The sequence below is a fragment of the Canis aureus genome, chromosome X (assembly GCF_053574225.1).
Source record: "Canis aureus isolate CA01 chromosome X, VMU_Caureus_v.1.0, whole genome shotgun sequence".
NCBI lineage: Eukaryota > Metazoa > Chordata > Mammalia > Carnivora > Canidae > Canis > Canis aureus.
The window spans coordinates 106,597,994-106,617,510 of NC_135649.1; the positions used below are offsets into that span (position 1 = coordinate 106,597,994).

Below are 19,517 nucleotides of genomic sequence, written 5' to 3' on the forward strand. Positions count from 1 at the left end.
GTGTGTTATAAATATACTGACAGAACGCTGGGGAGCACAGCTTTGGAGTGCTAATATTACCAAGCCAGAAACAGATCTGACCATAATGAGTGAATCACTGCCACTTAATGCTCAGATATATCAAAAAACAAAACAAAAATCATATTCAGCAATAGTCCTTGAAAATAACACATAATATCTTTTTTTTCAAAAAGCATTTTCAGCAGTATGGTAATTTCCCCAAATGGCAATAAATAAAGCAGAGGAAGGCAAAACATCTCAGGAGAGAACCCACCATTAAGAGAGCAACGTGAAATCATTTCCCAAAGCCTCTGACTGGGAAGCTTTCTTTTTTTTCTTTAAAGAAACCCTTGCTGCCCCTTGTCAATTAGTGACAGCTTACGTTTGCTTGCGATTCAAGAGATCATTAGGTACCTTTTTTTGATGGTCATGACAATGCCATGGGATGGTTATTATTATCCTCATTATCAGGTGAGGAAAACGAAGGTCAGAGTTCAAGGGACTTGCAAGTATGTGGCAAATCCAGAACATTTGGTCTTCAGATTCCAGAGCTTGCATATGCTCCTTTACATCAAACTACCTGAGGAAAGCCAAAAAGGTCTCCTCAAAGGTTCCCAAAGCTAAAGAGATCTTCCTAAATCTTAGAGACTACTCAATGGTACATCTAAGGCAGTGGTTCCCCAAGTGTGTCCCTGAACCAGCAGCTTCAGCAACACCTGAGAACTTGTTAGAAAATTCCTAGGCCTCACCCCAGATCTAATCAATCAGAACTATGAGATTGGACCCAGCAGTCAATTTTAACGAGCCCTTCAGGGAATGCTGATGCTTGTCAGGTTTGAGAACCACTGGTGTAGGAAAACTCTATCTCCTTTCTACACACACAGCTAAACTAGGAATTTCTAAATCCCAGATCAGGGCTTCTTAAACTTTAGTGTGTATGTGAATCCCCTGAGGATCTTACCAAATGGCAGATTAGGATTCAGTAGGTCTGGAGTGGAGCCTGATTTCTGCATTTCTAGCAAGCTCTCAAGCCAGGCCTATACTAGTCTCCATGGGTCATACTTTAAACATAAAAAAGACCCAGATCACCCTCAGCAGCACTGCATTCTGTAAGAGGTCCACGTAACAGCATATTTTTCAGGTAAGCCTCTAGTAGTGTATGTCTAACAAGAATCACCTCACTTTAATGTACACTGTGCTTGCTTTATATTAAAATAAAACTGAAGACAGAAAAGATCACAGAGGCTTGGTAAAATGTCCGAGGGTTTGCTTTAGGCCACGCCACTTTAAAAAAAAAGTACTGATGTAGATGATCTGCACAAGGCCAGGCCCTGGCAGGAAGAAGACCCCAAGCAAAATCTGCCTACCCTCACCCTTCCTCAGCCTCTCCCATCCTCCCATTTTGCTCCTCAGACCAAATCAGACGGTAGACTATCAGGCATCCGGAAATCAGGAGAAGGGGAAGAGCTGAGGAGAGGATGGAAAGGGAGCATCTAAAGCACCTCCCAACCAGGGACATGCTAGTAAATGTTTCACAACTGGCTTTCCAAGGGGGGAAAAAAACAAGCAAATGTGATTGTAGCATTAGCCCATTTCCATGGCGTGAATATTCCTATTTCAAACGGTTCACATGAGATCACTCAACAGGGAGTTAGGAAGGGACATGCATAACTTGAGGAGCAGGGCCTATCACTGCGTCTCACAGGCCAACTCCTCGGGGGCACAGGGGGCCTCCAGCTTGTGCCTCCAAATGGCCCTGCCTGGCCACCCTCTGTCTGCAACTGCAGGGGCTGATGCAGTCTCTGCAACCACCTCAGCTCTCATTGCTCTAGTTTTGTGCCCTGCACCGCCACCTGTCAGGGGGTCAGGGCCACTGCCCCCACAAGAAAAGCCAGCTATCACCAGGCAGGGGCCATGGCACAAGACGGGGAGCAGAGGTCAAGCAATGAGCAGCTGCTACCAACCAACCCAGGACGGTTCTGTAACCTTGGAAAGGTCAGAGGAACTATCTGCAAAACTAGCTGTGAAATGTCGGAAAGGGGTCTCTTTTCCATACAGGCACATGCATGCAAGAGACAGGTTGTAGAAATGAGGGTGACTCAGCTTAATCTCAGCTGCACCCCCCTCTTCGAGGCATGTCCTGGGGCAGTCACTCTACCTCAGCTGCTTCATCTAGAAAGTGGGAACAACAGTGGTTTTCTTGTTTTAAAGACCATAGGTAACTGTTAGCCATAATGGTGATTAACATGAGCAGGTCTTCAAACCCAGTGAGCCCCCCCAAAAAAACTAGCTGAAAGATTCCCCTGGGGTGCTTGTTAAAATTCAGATTGCAGCGCCTCACCCCAGAACTACTGTTTCCGCCTCTATGGAGGAGGAGCCTTGGAATCAGTATTTTTATCAAGGGCCTGAGGTGGTGCTGCTGGCATTACTGGTCCATGGAACACACTTTGTTGCTTCCGTTTTTTTTTTTTAAGTTTTATTTAAATTCTAGTCAGTTGACATAGAGTGTAATATTGGCAGAGAGCACACTCTACCCCCACACATACACTTACCTACCTCTAGAGTCAATTTTCACTTAGAAAATTTTTATAGAATCACTGCTTATCCCCAAATGGTAGAATTTTAAGTAAATTTATTATTTCTTCTCTTTTCTGTATGCTTTCCACAATGAACATGTATTGCTTTCATCATAAAATATCATTTTAAAAGGAAAAGCAGCTCTTTAAGTGTTACCATAGGTAGGGATGGATGCTAAATTTTATTTCTAGGACTATTGCTGGAGTCTTTTTTTTTTTCTTTTAAACACAACTCTCGGCAAGATAGCCCTAAGTCCAAATACGAAAATGTGGTTTTTAATTATGGTCTGGCAACTAGCGTAGTAAACTGCCTCTGTAAAGCTACTTGACCTTTCTGTGCTTCATTTTCTGTAGGCAAATCTGAATGGCTTCATGAAGATGTAAAATTCTCTTTCATGGGCATTTTTAGGATCCTCTTGTTTGTAGTGCTTAAGTAGCAAAGCAACCAATTCTAATACATTCTTTAAAATAAGAAAAACCACAGGGTGCCTGGGTGGCTCAGTCCCTTGAGCATCTGCCTTCTGCTCAGGTCCTGATCCCTGGGCTCCAGGATTGAGCCTCTCCGCAGGGAGTCTGCTTCTCCCTCTGCCCCTCCCCCCATTACTGCTTTCTTTCTCCCTCACCTGCTCACTCTCTCTGAATAAATAAAAATATTTTTAAAATAATAATAAATAAATAAAATAAGTAAAATCAGAGGTGCCTGGGTGGCTCAGTCGGTTACGGTTAAGCAGTTAAGCCTCTGACTCTTGATTTTGGCTCAGGTCCTGATCTCAGGGTGGTGGGATTCTGTGCTCTGTGCAGAACCTGCTTGTCCCTCTCCCTCTTCTCCTCCCCCCCTACCAGCCCCATTTGTGTTCCCCTTCTCTCTCAAATAAATAGATAAAATCTTCAAAAAAGTGAAAAATAAGAAAAAACAGACAGTTCCTGAAATTGTTTCATCAGTACAATTTTTCCACAGCCCCAGAGTACTCTTATCCAACACAGGAACTTCAGTATATTGCAACAAAGTGACTTATTGGCTAAAAAGAAACCGGGGGGTGGGGGGGACCAGCAAAGGACCAAGAATGAACTGGAAAAAAAAAGAGATGTTCATACAGAAATCTCAGAAAATAACATCATTATATAACTAGTTCCTTAGAGTAGGAAACAATTTAGGCTTTCAGAGAGAAAAATATGAAGACCAGAAATAAGGGGCCAAAACACTGTGTATTTGCTGCTATCACAGCAAGTAAATGACAGCAGACGATGATTTTAGCCAATTTGTCACAAAGGGCAGCACGATTTTCCCCCGAAGACTCTTTTGAGGTAACTTTCTTTAACAACAGTTCTCCAAGGATGTGAGAGGGAAGGCCTTATAATTTAAAAGGAAAAACAAAAGTCACAGTAAAATGCACAAGAAAGCTCTTACTTCTTCCTCTCCGAGCCTAATATCCTAAATAAATCCTTAAAGTACTGCGGGACACGGACGACCACGTTCTCTGAGGGGCCAATGTCTTTCAGGCCGGGGTAGAGTCTGGTATCGATGACCTTCTTGATATAGCCCAGCCAGTCAAACTGAGGAGAGAAGGACAAACACAGTGAGGAAACATCTGCTGGGCAGCGAGCAAGGGGAAAGGCAAGTAGAGGTGCCTGGACATGCGCCACTGCTTGTCATTTCTGGCCAGTTAGAGACGTAACTGCTCAAATCTAGAAAAGAAATGACTTGTCACTGCTGCCCAGACCTACGACCTGCATCACTGACTTCCTATGCCCGTGCCTTCTGTACCATCTGCCCCCCAACAGCACACTCCCTCCTGCCCTCCGCAGCACCCCTTCAGAGTATTTTATTCTCTCCCCTCCCCCCCACTCTCTTTCCTCCCACTTCCCTCCCTCTGGTGCTTGCCCTCACCCGCCCCTTGACCCCCCTGCACTCATTCACTCACCTATACACACAGATGCCCCAGTACAGGGGACACTACTGGTCCCCACTCTGGGGCAGCTTTTCTTAGAAGGGGGAAACTAGGAGCAACAAAGAGGAATATGTGACCCCTCCCCCAGAGCATCAGTCTCTTGGCAGTTTTTAACTGGCTACCCCAAAGTCATTTCCAACCTTTTTCTTTTTTTTTTTTTCCCTTGCCTGCATCCACTATTAAAATGGAAAACCAGTCACTCACTTGCAGCTTCCCCTGTAGGCAGGGATGGCCACAGGGCCCCAATCCTACTCTAGACAGAAAGGGAAGACATCTGAGAATATGCTGGAAAGGCTTTGGGTTTTTTCCTGGTACAAGAGACAGACAGGACTATCACTGGCCCTTCCCCTTTCTTCCTGGTTGATGGCAGATGTGATATGGGGAGCTGCGGAAACCACCTTACAACCCTGAGTCATCAAACAGGAAGCCAAAAAGCCAACACACTGAAGAGAGTGGAGTGGAAAGGATGAGAACCTGAGTCTCTGACAACACAAACAGCAAAAGCAACACCCACAGCCACCTAGAGCTAGACTTTTGTTATGTTAGAAAATGGGCTTCAAGTTTCTAAGCCACTCATGGAAAGGTTTTCTGTTCCCAACAGGAGAAAGTATCCTAATGCACAGACAATGGATATTTTCTGTGGAGACTGACAAACACAATGATAACCAACCAGTAAGAGTGACAGTCGGTTTTCCACAGGCAAAAATTTACACACGGATGACAGACAATCGCTTGTAAAATGACCAGTTAAGATAACATTTCCTAGATCATTTTCACCAACCTGGGGAATCATAGCACTCAGCTGGGAAATGTTCATTTTGTTGTACATGGCCTCACTGGTTCGGTTTTCATGTGGAATCATTATCTGTTGGAAAGAGGCTTTGGTTATTTTTTTTCAAATGAACCACTTCTTGATGCATGACTATGTTCTCTTTGTGCCAAAACATCTGCCTAGTATCATAAAGTTCTTCAAGATTTTGGTACAGTGCTGAACTTGAGAGAGAGAGAGAGAGAAAAAAAAAAAGACATCACTTTAGACAAAATTAAGATTAGGACAAATAAAAAGAACCTTTCCTGTCTTGTTCAGTGTGAAAAACACTGCCCTCAGTACAAAAATAACTTTCTAAATCCCTTCCTCACCTATAATGTGGATGGACAAAAATCTATTACGGGCTCAGGTCTGACAGCCAAAGTGAGATTAGGCAACTGAGACAAACATCCCACCTTCACCGTCTTCGGTATCCAGATAATGACCCGAATAGCTCAGGAACCACAGGCCATCCCTTCATCCCTTGGGGCACATTTTCACTAAAGAGCACTAGACTATCTGGATACCACTGCCAACTGTGATCATTCTGTCAACAGCTGATTACCTCCCCTCCCCTCTTCCCTCTGCTTTCTCTGGCCTTGAGACACCACCCCTCCCACCCCCCACCCCTATCACCACTGCTCGGGGAATGAGTCCGGTTCCCACTTGAACACATATTTCCAAGTCTGCATCTCCAGCCTTGACTCCTGACGCTCTTTCTAATCCCAATATCCATGCTCTTGGCCACTGTGCCAACACCAAATCTAAGCGATGCTGATTCTAGGAAAAGGAGCAACGATTATCTTCCTCAAGGGCCATCTTAATCACTTCCATGGATAGCAAGTAGCTCCCCATACCCCTAAATCACACCATACTTTTAAGGCCCTCTGTCATCTGATTCCCTTCCATTAAACTTGCCACCTTCTACCTCACACCTCACACAGGACTCTCCTACGCTGGCTCCCATCGGCCATCAATGCTCCCAGAGTTTGAACTATGATTCAAGACTTTGCCCAAGATTCATTTTCTCTGTCGAGCCTTTCCAATTAAACTCTACTTGGCTCCACTCACAAGGGCCACTCCATCAACATGACCGCCCCTTGTGCACACTTCTTTCTAGCTGGCATTGGTCAAATGCACACTTCCATGGCTGTATTTACAAGGACCTTTTTGTGCTTGGCTAGGTTGTCCTGTCTCTCTCCAGCTTCAGAAGTTTCCCTGGCACTATGTGTTCCACAATTTTCAATGACCTCAGGGTGTAAAGGATGGAGGTAAGAGTTAACCAGTTGGCCAAAAATCCAAGCACCACAGATTTTTCAAGACAAAAGCACACAGGGCTGAGTAATAGACATCTGCCCCCATTTTCTAAAGGCTTCAGTGCCCTCAGCTTCTCCCCCTCACCCTCCACAGGAGAGACTTCATGAATCTTACTAACAGCCTCCTGGCTCTATCTGAATCATTGCCTCAGAGAATGTCCACACTCCTCCCTCCCTCTACTAGGGCTCACAGCCCCGGATTGAAGCCCTTTGGCCTCAGAGCTGTTTTCAGCTCTCTGCCAACTACTTCCCCCCACCCCATGGATTTGTCACTTCATTTAGCCTCTCAACAATTCCCAGTCTTTCCTCAGTCCAGCTGTTTTTAGTTCCCTTTTTGGTCCAAATCCCTTGGCCTTCCCCTGCTATATCAGAGCTTCAGTCCAAATTAGAGCTCTGGGTCTCCTATTTGCCTGCGAAGGGAATCCAGATGGCCTCTAGACATGGCTTAGAGGCCCAGTCTTTGCCTCCAGAACATCTGCAGCAGTGTTCACACAGTCTTCAAAGGTGACATGCACGGATGAACTTTCTGCTCGGCAAGTAGGAGTTTGGATAGAGGTATGTATGTACATCACTGCAGCTGAGAGAAACTAATTCCTCCTGACCCTCATCAATCATTCCTACTCCATACCTCAACACCCTACCACCACTCTGCCAAACACAAAACCAACCAACACCTGGACTCACATGCAACGAAGGATTTTTACCAAATTCTGTTAGAAAAGACTACCAGCCCATATGCAAGACTTTCTTGATAAAAGTATCGTTTTTTTCCCACCACAAGGTATCCCCACAAGCAGATTTCACATTTGTTCTTTCTGGTCCTGAGAATGTATAGGGATTTTATACTTTGGTTCTTCTACAAAAGAAGGGATATTCTGAACAAAGGGACCCAGTGAGTATTTCTCATTATTCTCCCTCAAATTTACTTCTTAGATCTCTACCATGAGCCTGAACTCAAGATGACTTACAAAGAACACAGCATGTGACACAATGACATTTAAGTGGGGCAAGAAAAGAATGAAAACCAGGGTTAGGTACGAGGTAGCACCAGAACGGCAGCTAAAAAATGCTTACCAGCCTGTCCTATACACTTTCTATATCAAATTGTATATCCAGCATCCAGTAAGGGTGGACAGACTTCCCAAAGCCCCGACCTTAGCTCATACTGCCCCTGAGGGGGGATGGTATAAAGAGCAAACTAGATTAAAAATGACCTTCCACTCTAGCCAAATCAATATGGATTTAGTAACTAACTGTTCTTCTGTAGGAACCACACAGAAGTTTTTTTAGGAAAATAGAATCAAAGGGTGTCCCTGATGCTGCTCTCTGGCCACAGCCTATGGGCCTTCTCCCTGTTACTGCCCAGGGGGACATTCTGAGTTCTACAGGACAATGCCACAGAATGCAATTTATATATATTTTTTCACTCAGGATATACTTCTTTTAAAATAAGGAAAAGAAAAGAAGGTGATTTTCCATGAAGACTTACCTCGGCTATCTTACTTTCCAGTCTAAGCACTGATTTCATGTCATGCTCCGCTCGGGAGCTATTAGCTCCCAAAAGCACAGCCGTATCCACCATGAACTTGTAAAGGGCATCCCGATACTATAAGAGATAAAGAAGCAAGTGACCATGACAAGAACCTATTAGAAAGTATGTTCAGGGACAGAGAAGAGCAACAACAGCAGGTGGAAATAAATGCTCTTGGTTTCCACTCTATACTCAAAGTATGGTTCAGGCATCAGGCAAAGCCACCCGCCCGCCTCCACTTTGGGAGAAAGAGGAGTGCCAGCTACTTGGGTATTGTTTCCATGACAGACAGAGACACCAGCCACCAAGGATCAAGAGAACTAGTTTTCTGGCAACCAGTGATCTTATAGATACATGAAACATCACCAAATGAGCCCAGAATAGAAAGTTAAAGGTCAGACTCCTCTTTCCAGGCAAGTGAGGTTTTAATAAAATAATGGGAAAGAACTGTTGCTAAAAGCAGGAGGCATGATCCATGAAGACTAGTGGAAACTGTGATTTATTCTCCTCCAGCTCAATCTACCCACCTTCACACAAAGCAATAAAAGACCAGTGACTGCAGCCCTATGCCTCCTCAGTTTTGTATGGATTTTACAAAGTTCTCCTCACTACTCAGGGGGGAAAAAAAGAAGAGAGAGATGATAAAGAGAAACCTAGCAAATACAGAGTTTCCTCCCTGCATGTTCATAAACCCATCTTCAGGCTATTCACATGTCATTGGGAGAGGGACCTTACTGTGTGGGAACTGTGGAATCTTGTTGAGGTCTCCTCTCCTTTCAGATATATTTGTGAGAGCTCAAAACACCACATATCAAACTATCTCACAGCTATGCTATGCCACTAAGATTTCCTAACATACATCTTGATTCTACATGCTCTCCTTGCTCTGTTTATGACCTCGACACATAAACAGTGCTCTCATATAGCAGGGCCTTAATAAATATTTTTTAATCAGTAAGTATTGCAAATAGTCTTTTTTTAAGACTTTATTTATTTAAGAGACAGAGGGAGAAGGAGAGGGAGAAGGAGAGGAAGAAGCAGACTCCTCACTAAGCAGGGAGCCCTATACAGGGTTCTAGTCCCAGGACCCCGAGATCATGACCTGAGCCAAAGGCAGATGCTTAACTGGCTGAGCCACCCAGGCACCCCTGCAAATAGTCTTAATTAGAAACAATGTTTTGCAATTCCCAGTTCAATTTAAGAAATTATTTGTTCAATCAATACATGTATAAGATGTCTCGCTAGGCATTCTGTGCTTATGAGGGGTACAGATGAAAAATTACATAGTGCATGAGTCTGGTTCTCAGTGTGTGATCCAGTGAGGGAGATAAACATGTAATTACTAACTGTAACATTAGAGAGACCAAAATAAGTTCCTTAACAAAGCTACCAAGTGTTTGGAAACTCTGCTTCTCAAGAAGTAGAGAATAATTCCAGCCTAGAGAAATCAGCACAGAGCACTTGGAGGAGACAGGCTCAGGGGCAGTGAAGAGTCCTCCTGTGAGGTGTGCAAGCTGCCTTTATTGAGCAAAAAACACAAGTAGATGAGGCAGCAAACATGCTCTGGCATCATGGCATGAAGAGGCCTTGAATTCCCTCTAAGGAAAAAGCATGCTGGGAGCTATATCAAAATAAAATAAAATGAGAAATAGAAATAAATAAATAAATCAAAATAAAATAAAATAAAATAAAATGAGAAATAGAAATAAATAAATAAATAAAGGCTACTTGTAGTCGAGGCGAGAGTTAACAAGGATCTGATCTAGGGCAGGAAAGACAGAAGGAAGGGACAAGATGAACCAGAGATTTTGAAAGTAGAATCCACAGGACTTGACTTATTGGTGATGGCGGGTGGGGAGGATTTGAAGCCTGGCTGCTGATAGGGTGGTGACCCCAACAGAAACACAGGTGCCCACAGGTTGGCAAAAGTTCATTTACCTGCTTTCAACCATACAAACACGCCAGCCTTCTCTGATAAGTGTCCTCATCCAGAAAGTTGCCTAAGATCTTACCCAGCTTCCTGCCCCCCAGAACCTTCCAGATACAGGGCTTAGCATCATCAAAGGAGCAGGGACTTCCACTGTGACCCAACATTTCCCCGTCTAAGTTCCTACTTTCTTAGGCTGGCCCAGAAACCAGTGAACTCCTAGACAAGAGTCCCCTGGGTCTGAGGCTCCTTTGGAAGTTCAACCATGTTTCCGAAATGAATTGAAAGTGTCAGGAATGAAGCAGCTCTACTGCAATCTCCAGGAAACTACTAGGTTTCCCAGCCAACCCAAGAAGTCTATCGGAACTGATCCCATCTGGTTCTCATTAACCTTGTATTAACCTGTGGCATCTGTTAAGAAAACAGATTCCTGGGCCCACTTCAAGTCTCCTAAATTGGACTCTCCTGGGCTGCAGCCCAAGAATCGACATTTAACAGGAGGTTCCCAGATGATTCTTAAGCTATACAATTTGAGAACCATTGGTTGACTACTTCAACCCTGTCAAATCCCCACACTTTACTTCTGCAATGCACAGTGAGCTCTCTACAGTCCTGAGGAAAGGCTGCAAGCTCAGTTTTGGTCACTTCATTTGGGTGTGCTGCCTCTCCAACTCGATCATGAGGGCACTGAGCCTTGATGCCCAGACTTCCAGAAGACAGGGAGTGCCGTGTGTCTGACTGAATAAAAGGCCTCTGCTTCCTGCATTGGAAATATGGGCATCAAATAGCAACACCATTCATTTCCAGTAAAAAGTCAGGAATTTTAGAACAATTTATGAACCCAACAACAGTCTGAAAAGGCACCGTGGTGAATGTGAGTAAAACTTACAGACTTGGCTTCTGTGGTATTATCCAGGTAGTCTTCCCTCACAGCTAGGGAGAGAGTTGCTTGGTCCAGCTGTTGAAACAAAACAGAAAGTATTCTGCTTGTTATGGAAATTCTTACCAACCACTCTAAGGAGAATCATGAAATCTGCATCCCATAGTGTGAGTCTCTGTCACCATCACAGAAACAGTTCACTGCACTCAGAGCTACACGCAAGTAAATACGTCAGCAATGGCAGAAATTATAAAGTGTCAGAGACCCGCCCCTGTTTCATGGATTCTAACCCTTTTGAGGTTCTACAATCACTGAGTAGCATCAAAGCTATCTGAGTTGAAATAGGTCTCAGAGATGATTTGGTTTTCCCCCTTCTTATGGAGAAACAAAAGCCAGAGAAATCATGTGACTTTTCCAAGTAACACAGTTGGGCAGAGCTCAGAGGAGAACCACTGTCTGGCATTACCAGATCCAGTATTCTTCACATTGCAGTATTTTACAAAATGCCAACCTGGAAAGAGTTGAACCAGATTTTCTACCCCTAACATAGTGTACTGCATTAATTTTTTTTATTTTAAAGGACTCAAACGATAATTTTGAGAAATCTTTGCAAAATTTAGAACTTTCTCTGGAAAGTTTAGGGCAGGTGATAAAAATACAAATAATAATCAGACAACTAAATAGCTAGAATGATCATGGAAAAGTATAGCATAATTTCTTGAATTAAACAATTTCAGCATCATAAAGGCAATCAAAGGGAAAAGACTGTTTTTGAAGAAGATGCTACAACTGAACATCCATATGCAGAAAAAGAAAGAAAAAAAGAAAGGAAGGAAGGAAGGAAGGAAGGAAGGAAGGAAAGAAAGAAAGAAAGAAAGAAAGAAAGAAAGAAAGAAAGAAAAAATGAACTGTGACCCATACCTCACATCTTATACAAAAATTAACTCAAAATGGATCAAAATATAAAACTATGAAACTTCTAGAAGAAAACAAAGGGGGAACTCTTGTGACCTAGGGTTAGACAAAGAATTATTTTTTTAAGATTTTATTTATTTATTTGAGAGAATGAGAGAGAGAGAGAGAGAGAGAGAAACACGCGCACAGAGGGAGACGGAAGCAGACTCCCCAGTGAGCAAAGAGCCCAACTTGGCACTCCATCCCAGGACCCTGAGATCATGACCTGAGCCAAAGGCAGATGCTCAACTAACTGAGCTGCACAGGTGCCCCTAGACAAAGAGCTATTAGACGTGATATCAAAATCATGATCCATAGAAGAAAACAGAAACTAGACTGCATCACCATGAAAAACTTTGCTCTGCATATGACACTGTCAGGAGCATAAAAAGACAAGCTGCAGAGTCAAAATATTTGAAAATCACATACATGAAAGAGGATTTGTACGTAAAGAGCCCTCAACATGCAACAGTAAGAAAACAAACAACTCAATTTAAAAGCAAGCAAAAATCTGAATTCACCAGCGAAGATATGAAGATGGAAAGTAAGTGCCTGAGAAGATGCTCAATGGCACTAATAATTAGGAAAACGTAAGTCCACTTGACGGGATGAGCACTGGGTGTTATACTATATGTTGGCAAATTGAATTTAAATTTTTTTTAAAAAGGCAAACGTAAGTCACAAACAATAAAACACCACTCTGTATCACTAGACTGGCAAAAACAAACAAACAGAACCTGATAATGTAAAAGCTGTCCAGGATGCAGAAAAACTGGATCCCTCACACATTGCTGGTGGGAATACAAAGTGGCAGAGGTACTTTAGAAACCAGTGTGATAGTTTCTTAAAAAGTTAAACACACACTTACATATGACCCAGCAATCCCACTCCCAGGTATTTAAGAGAAATAAAAACAATGCTCACACAAAAACCTGCATGTAATTCTATTCATAATTGCCAAAAACTGCAAACAACCTAAATGTTCTTCCTCTGGTGAATGGATACAGTATGGAACACTAGTCAGCCATAAAAAGGAATGAGCTACTGGTACGTGCAACTGGCAGGTTTTACTCACATTCTTAAAAAAGGCAAAGCTACAGGGACAGAGGATAGTGTTTAAGGATGAGGAAAGTAGATGCCCTACAAAGGGGCAACATGAGGTAATTCTGTGAGGGGTGATGGAACTGTTATTTCTTGACTATGGCGGTGATTACATGACTCCATGTATTTGTCAAAACTGATGGGGGGCCTGGGTGGCTCAGTCTGTTGAGCATCTGCCTTCAGCTCAGGCCATGATCCTGGGGTCCTGGGATTGAGCCCCACATTGGGCCCCCTGCTCAGCGGAGAGTCTGCTTCTCCCTCTCCCTCTGCCCCCTCCCCCCTGCCTGTGCTCTCGCGCATGTGCTCTTTCTCTCTCAAATGAATAAAAAAATTTTTTTTTAATTATAGACCCGTTGGGGCACCTGGCTGGCTCAGTTGGAAGAGCATACAACTCTTGATTTCAAGGTCATGAGTTCAAGCCCCATGCTGGGGCTTTAAGGTTACTTAAAATGATTATAGACCCGTGCATCACAAAAAGTTAATTTCACCATATGTAAATTAAAATAAGTATTTTTTAAGCTCTAGAACCTTCTCTAAATCTATAGCTGTTCTTCCTTGAGTTTCAGCAACTCGCTAAAAACTGAATAAAACGGATCCCAAAAGCAGATTTAATTTTAAATCTGATTCACAAAGAAAAAAGTTAAGTCAAATAAAAAATATAGAAAATCTAAGTAACAAATCAAAAATTGGTAGCATCTGAGTAAAAACTGAATCCTAAATGCCCATATCATTAGTTTATACAACTCTTTTTAATGTATCTATACTAGTTCTTCGTCCTTTTACTATAATCTCAAATATTTTCTTTTTTAATACGTAAGATATATATAGGATCACAGTTTTCCACGAAAATCTCTTTCATATGCAACAAATTCTACAAAGGCCAAGGTAAGAGTTCATGATGTTATGAAAAATTCAAGGAAAAACATTGCTCTTGTTTCAAAAAAGAGATTTTCATAACATCCATCTTGCCTGCATGTATTACTAAAATCCTTAAAGTGTTGTGTTCAACCATCTTCTCTAATTGGCCCCAAACAACCAAGTCATAAGCCAGCCTGGCTTCATCCTACTAAAACTCCCAATCTACCACCATTTCTTCCAAAAATTAAGTAATCCAGGATCATGAAACACAATATTATGATTAAGATGCTTTGGCTTTCAATTAGATCTGGACAACTTGGAGCAAGCTTTAGAGCTTCAGTCTCATAGGAAAGGAAACTAAGTAGACAATATCAAGAAAGCCAAAGCTTCTCTCTAATGAAATGAAGTTAAATCCACTTATTGTAAAAGTTTAGATGACTCAAGTAAAGTTACTGGACCTTTTTTAAATCTTCACATTGTTATGGTTTCTAGGGAACATTTTAAATACACGAAACAGAGTAAGGTCTGTCAACTAACACTCTTTAGAAGCATACAAACCCTTGAGGCAAAAGACTTTCTCAAGAGACCAACATTAGGACACTGTGTTTGTTATTGGAGGTTTTTTAATCCCTGCATTTACAAATGACCCAAACATCCCAAGTAGGAAATAAAATATGTGTTTAGGAAATCTGATATATTGAACTGAAAGATGAATTTTTTTCTCTAACTGCAACAAACCTCAGATTGGGAAACAAAGCAATAACACAAAAAGAAACATCTGACAAATTATGATTTAGGAAAAGAAAAGACAAAGCAATTAAAAAACTTTATTTCCAAGAGGGTCTCTCCTTGTCATCCTTACAGATTTTGCTCTAAGTCAGACAAAAAGCAGGCCACTTATTGATGACTTTAAGTCACTGTTTCAGTAACATATACTGAGACTACCTGGTCTTCCAAATGTTTTTTCAGGATCCTTTATATTCAAGTCCTTTATTGTCCCTTAAGTCCTCACTCCTGTTATCTCCTGACATAAAATAAACCCAAACACATGTAGCAAACTATGTTTGGGGGTGTTGACTTCTGTTGTGTCCAGTATTTTTGAATTTCCTTTCTCCCATCTCAGCCTGGGGCAAATCCTGGGCCATCTTGCCACAGGGCAGCTCGACAGAGGACCACTGTGCGCTCACCAGACTGCCTGTCCTTGGCATGGAGACACCTGTGCCCACTGGAAGGTACCACCTGCTCACGCGAAGAGACTGCTGCAGTGCTGTGCCTTCCCCAAAAGAGTCCTTTCTCTTAATCCCGTGATTCATGGGATTAGAAAAGGTAAAAACACTGAAGAAAGTGGAGTGTGATGGAAAAAAGAAGTCTCCTAACTCTGAGAAACGAACAAGGGGTAGTGGAAGGGGAGGTGGGCGGGGGGATGAGGTGACTGGGTGATGGGCACTTGACGGGATGAGCACTGGGTATTATGCTATATGTTGGCAAATCAAACTCCAATAAAATATAAATATAAATATAAATATAAATATATATATATATATATAAAGAAAAAGTAAAAACATTGAAGAAAGTGGCATGTGATGGAAAAAAGAAGACTAAGTACATCGAGAGAGGAGAGTCTGGGGATAGAAAAAGTTCTCCCAGAGCAAAAAGAAGATCTCCTAGGCAGCCAAAGACGTCCAAGTTCCTCATGAACAGAGTGGCCAGTCACTGCCCCTCCAGAGTGGCAGGATCTCAGAGGGCGTGGGAGGCTCGGGGCCCCAGCAGACACATACCTGAAGAGCCTACAAGGGCTGGGGTAAGGGCTTTCTTCTCAGAAACAAGTCGCTGATGAGTGGAGGATCTCCCACTACCCCAGGAGAAGGCTAGCAAATGGGCCAAGAGAAGGTGGGGAGATGCCTAGATGGGTTCAGCTTCCCACTACAGGGCGGCGTGGAGCTCAGACAGAGATGAAGCTGACACTGCCTATTTCCCACACGTGAACTTGAGATCCCAGAGCTATGTTGGTACCAAAACTGAAGAGAGCCAAGTGGTTCTCCAAATGCTTCTGACCAGTTGCCTTGTTGTGCTTTAAGGGAAGGGCACCTCTTGTCATGTGCTACTGTGTGCCAGTATCTATCCTGGAAACGGGCGCCAAATTCCTCTCATTTAAACCTCACAGCAACAGTGAAAAGCACATTCTAATTCACCTGTCAATACACATGAAGAAAATGAGAGTCAGGTGAAGCAACTTGCCCAAAGATATTCACTGAGTCAATCATGAAGCCAAACCATGAAACTTGGTCTCTTTAACACCAAAACCTCTTCTTTTTACCACTATGCTAGTGGTTTTCAAACTGTGCTCCATGAAGCTTAAAAGGTGCTCCAGGGGCTTGAAATATTTAATCAAACTCTGTAAAGTTTTAACTGTTTCTAATAAAAGCAACGTTCACAAATTCTACATCATTGGCAGTCACCAATACACTACTTTTTGTCATCAGGTTCGTTGGGTTTTATGCAGATCTCAGAAGAAAGCTTCTCCTACCACATCTAGGCACAAGCTTGAACAACCTCTTACCGTGTCATGATTGCAAAGACTGTAGCTCTATTTTGTTAATTCAGGTGTGTGACTACTCGTTCACATAATGTGGTACAAACAGAGACGTAACTAAAGCAAACGTGTGCTGCACTCAAGTACCAAGCTGTGCTCAAACACATCAGTTTGGAACAAGTTACCATGCTGGCAAAGGAAAGCAGTAAGTCCATGAGTGCCTCCTCATATTTGGAGACTATTCTATCATTGACAGTCCAGTGTTTCCAGGGTCTGTTTAATTAAATATCAAGTATGCAAGGCAAGCTGTTAAAAATTGGTTACTGTGTTCCTCTATCCCCCATGTTTCCTGTAAGCTGATATTAAGACTAGAGGCTTGATTAGATCCAGGTTCATTTTTTTTCTTTCCTTTGAGCAGGACATCATTGGTGATGGTGTATACCTCCCACTGCCTGGTATCCGAAGGTATATAAAATGTGGCTTCCCCACTTTGAACAAGGCTACCATTGTAGCCAAAAGTGGGTTCTTTTGATGTCAGTGTGATCTCTCTATCATTAGTTTTCCCCCATCAACCATTTACCGAATGGTTTTAGCAGCTATAGATGGTAGCTGCCTTGATCGTTTATCTCATTAGAAATTTTTTAAGTGATAACTTTAAGAATTTATTTATTTGAGAGAGAGTGAGAGAGGGAGCATGAGCAGAGGCAAAGGGCAGAGGGAAAGGTAGAAGCAGGCTTCCCACTGAGCAGGGAGACCGACACGGGGCTGGATCCCAGGACCCTGGGATCACAATCTGAGCCCAAGGCAGATGCTTAACTGACTGAGCCACCCAGACGATCTCTAAATGGTAACTTTTTATTCTATTCTTTCTCCTGCATTTTTAAAAAGATATTATTTCTTTATTTGACAGAGAGAGAGCCCACACAAGCAGGTAGGGAAAGAAGCAGCCTTCCTGCTGAGCAGGGAGCCCGACGCAGGGCTCTAACCCAGGACCCCGGGATCATGACCTGAGCCGAAGGCAGACACTCAACCAACTGAGCCCCCAGATGCCTCTTCTTCTGCATTTTTTAAGCTGTGATTCTCCTATAAGCAAGAATTTTCCCTCATTGTCTATTAGGTTGCCCTGAAATCAGTCAAATTCACAATGCTGTAGATTAAAATCCACTTATCATTCAAATGTACATGACATTCTTATTTGGAACCTGAATCAAAGACCAACTGTTTAAAGACATGTTTGAGACACTCAGGAAAACTAAAAAAGAACTAGGTGTCAGATGTTAATTATGGAATTATGGTTACTTTTTTGGCTGTAAAAATAGTCCTATCCATTAGATAACGCTGATTTACCAGGGCAATGACATTATATGTTGGATTTGTTATAAAATGCTCCAACATCCTTCCAAAAAGGAAGGGGTTAGATAAAACAAGAACAGCCAAAAATTGCCAATTGTTGAAGCTAGGTTGATGAGTACATGGGATTTTATTGTATTATTCTTTTTATTTTTGTATTATTTTCTACAATAAAATGTTTAAGGAGATTAATTCTTAGAGTAGGTCCAGAAATTGGTGAAAAATGAAGTGATTGCTATTTGCAACTACTTATCTGTGTGTAAATCAAGACCTTCTATCGCCCAGGGGCATCTGGGTGGCTCAGTCGGTTGAATGATTGACTCTTGACTTTGGTTCAGGCCATGATCTCGGGGTCCTGGAATCAAGCCCTGAACCAGGCTCCCTGCTCAGCGGTGGAGCGTGCTTCTTCTTCTCCCTTTGCCTCTCCCAACATTTGTGTGTGCTCTCTCTTTCTCTCTCAAATAAATAAATAAAATATTTTAAAATTCTGGTATACTTGTTTTTAAAGTGAGTAACCTATCAGCATGAGGCGATCAACTGGATCATTACATAGTATCACTGCATCTTGAATAGCATGTCTTACCAGATGGCATTAGTGTCTATCTCAGTGCTATGCTCTTGTTCCTTCACCCAGCATGAAAATACAGCTGTCTCTGGAACTAAGAATTTCCTCCTGAGTAGATGGGAATTCTTCCGGTGACTAGAGATTTCCTGAGACTTCCATTATCTAAACTATAGCCAGGCAAACTACAGCCTGCCGGCCAGCCTGCCACACAACCACACCCATTCATGGGTATATGGTCTACAGCTGCTTTCCCAGGTACAAAAGCAGAGTTGAGTAGGTGAGACAGAGACCATATGGGCCAAAGAGCCTAAAATATTTACTATCTGGTCCTTCACAGAAAAAAAAATTGCTAGCTTCTTGGTATAAATCAAAAAATAAACTTCATGGTGTTGCTTTTTAAAAGTTGACTTAGGGGCACCTGGGTGGCTCAGTGGTTGAGCGTCTGCCTTTGGCTCAGGTCAGGATCCCAGGGTCCTAGGATCAAGTCCTGCATTGGGCTCCCCACAGGGAACCTGTTTCTCCCTCTGCCTATGTCTCTGCTTCTTTCTCCGTGTGTCTCTCATGAATAAATAAATAAAATCTTAAAAAATAATAAAAATAAAAAAATAAAAGTTGACTTACAGCAGAAGAGGGTAATATACTCTATGATGGGTTTTATACTTCTACGATGTAATGATCAATATATCACTAATATTTTCTGCTTTGACAAAGAATGGAATTGGGAGAAAAATCAGCAATTCAATAAAATTTTCATTATTAGTCAAAGTAACTGTGGAAGCAAAAAATACAGTGGGATCAAAACACAACACAATTTGAGAAATGTTATTTGAATCCTTGTCAAGCTATTTCACTGATGAGTCTTTCATTGTTGCTCCTTTGTCATGAGGAGGTTTGGGGAAGAGCAGAGTTCAGAAAGTCTTTGCAACTTGCTCCCCACTGGAATTTCGGGACCCCACACAAGCTCAGAGTAGATATTTGAGGGCCAGATCAGAGATGACTTGAAACTCACACACCAGCTTCCTGAAAGGCTGACAAAACTGGTTAGTTCATGATTTACACTCTGCAAATCTGAGAGGAAGGGGAATATCCTAGATCCTAATGTTTAACAGGATTTTTATCCTCTGATTTCACTAAGGTAGGATGATTCTCTTTCTCTGGAAAGACATCCC

At 42.4% G+C, this 19,517-nt stretch overlaps 1 protein-coding gene across 5 annotated transcripts in view; it reads right to left on the reverse strand.

Moving 5' to 3' along the window:
- The window catches only part of PHEX (phosphate regulating endopeptidase X-linked), a 209,922-nt gene that overhangs the window by 144,355 nt on the left and 46,050 nt on the right, over window positions 1-19,517 (reverse strand). For all 5 annotated transcript variants that reach the window (XM_077890216.1, XM_077890213.1, XM_077890215.1 and 2 more), the window contains 4 exons: window positions 10,997-11,065; window positions 8,139-8,255; window positions 5,307-5,390; window positions 3,985-4,130 (listed from right to left, as the gene is read on the reverse strand). In XM_077890216.1, the coding sequence (XP_077746342.1) occupies window positions 3,985-4,130; window positions 5,307-5,390; window positions 8,139-8,255; window positions 10,997-11,065 (416 nt within the window). The remainder of the gene's footprint in view (window positions 1-3,984; window positions 4,131-5,306; window positions 5,391-8,138; window positions 8,256-10,996; window positions 11,066-19,517) is intronic.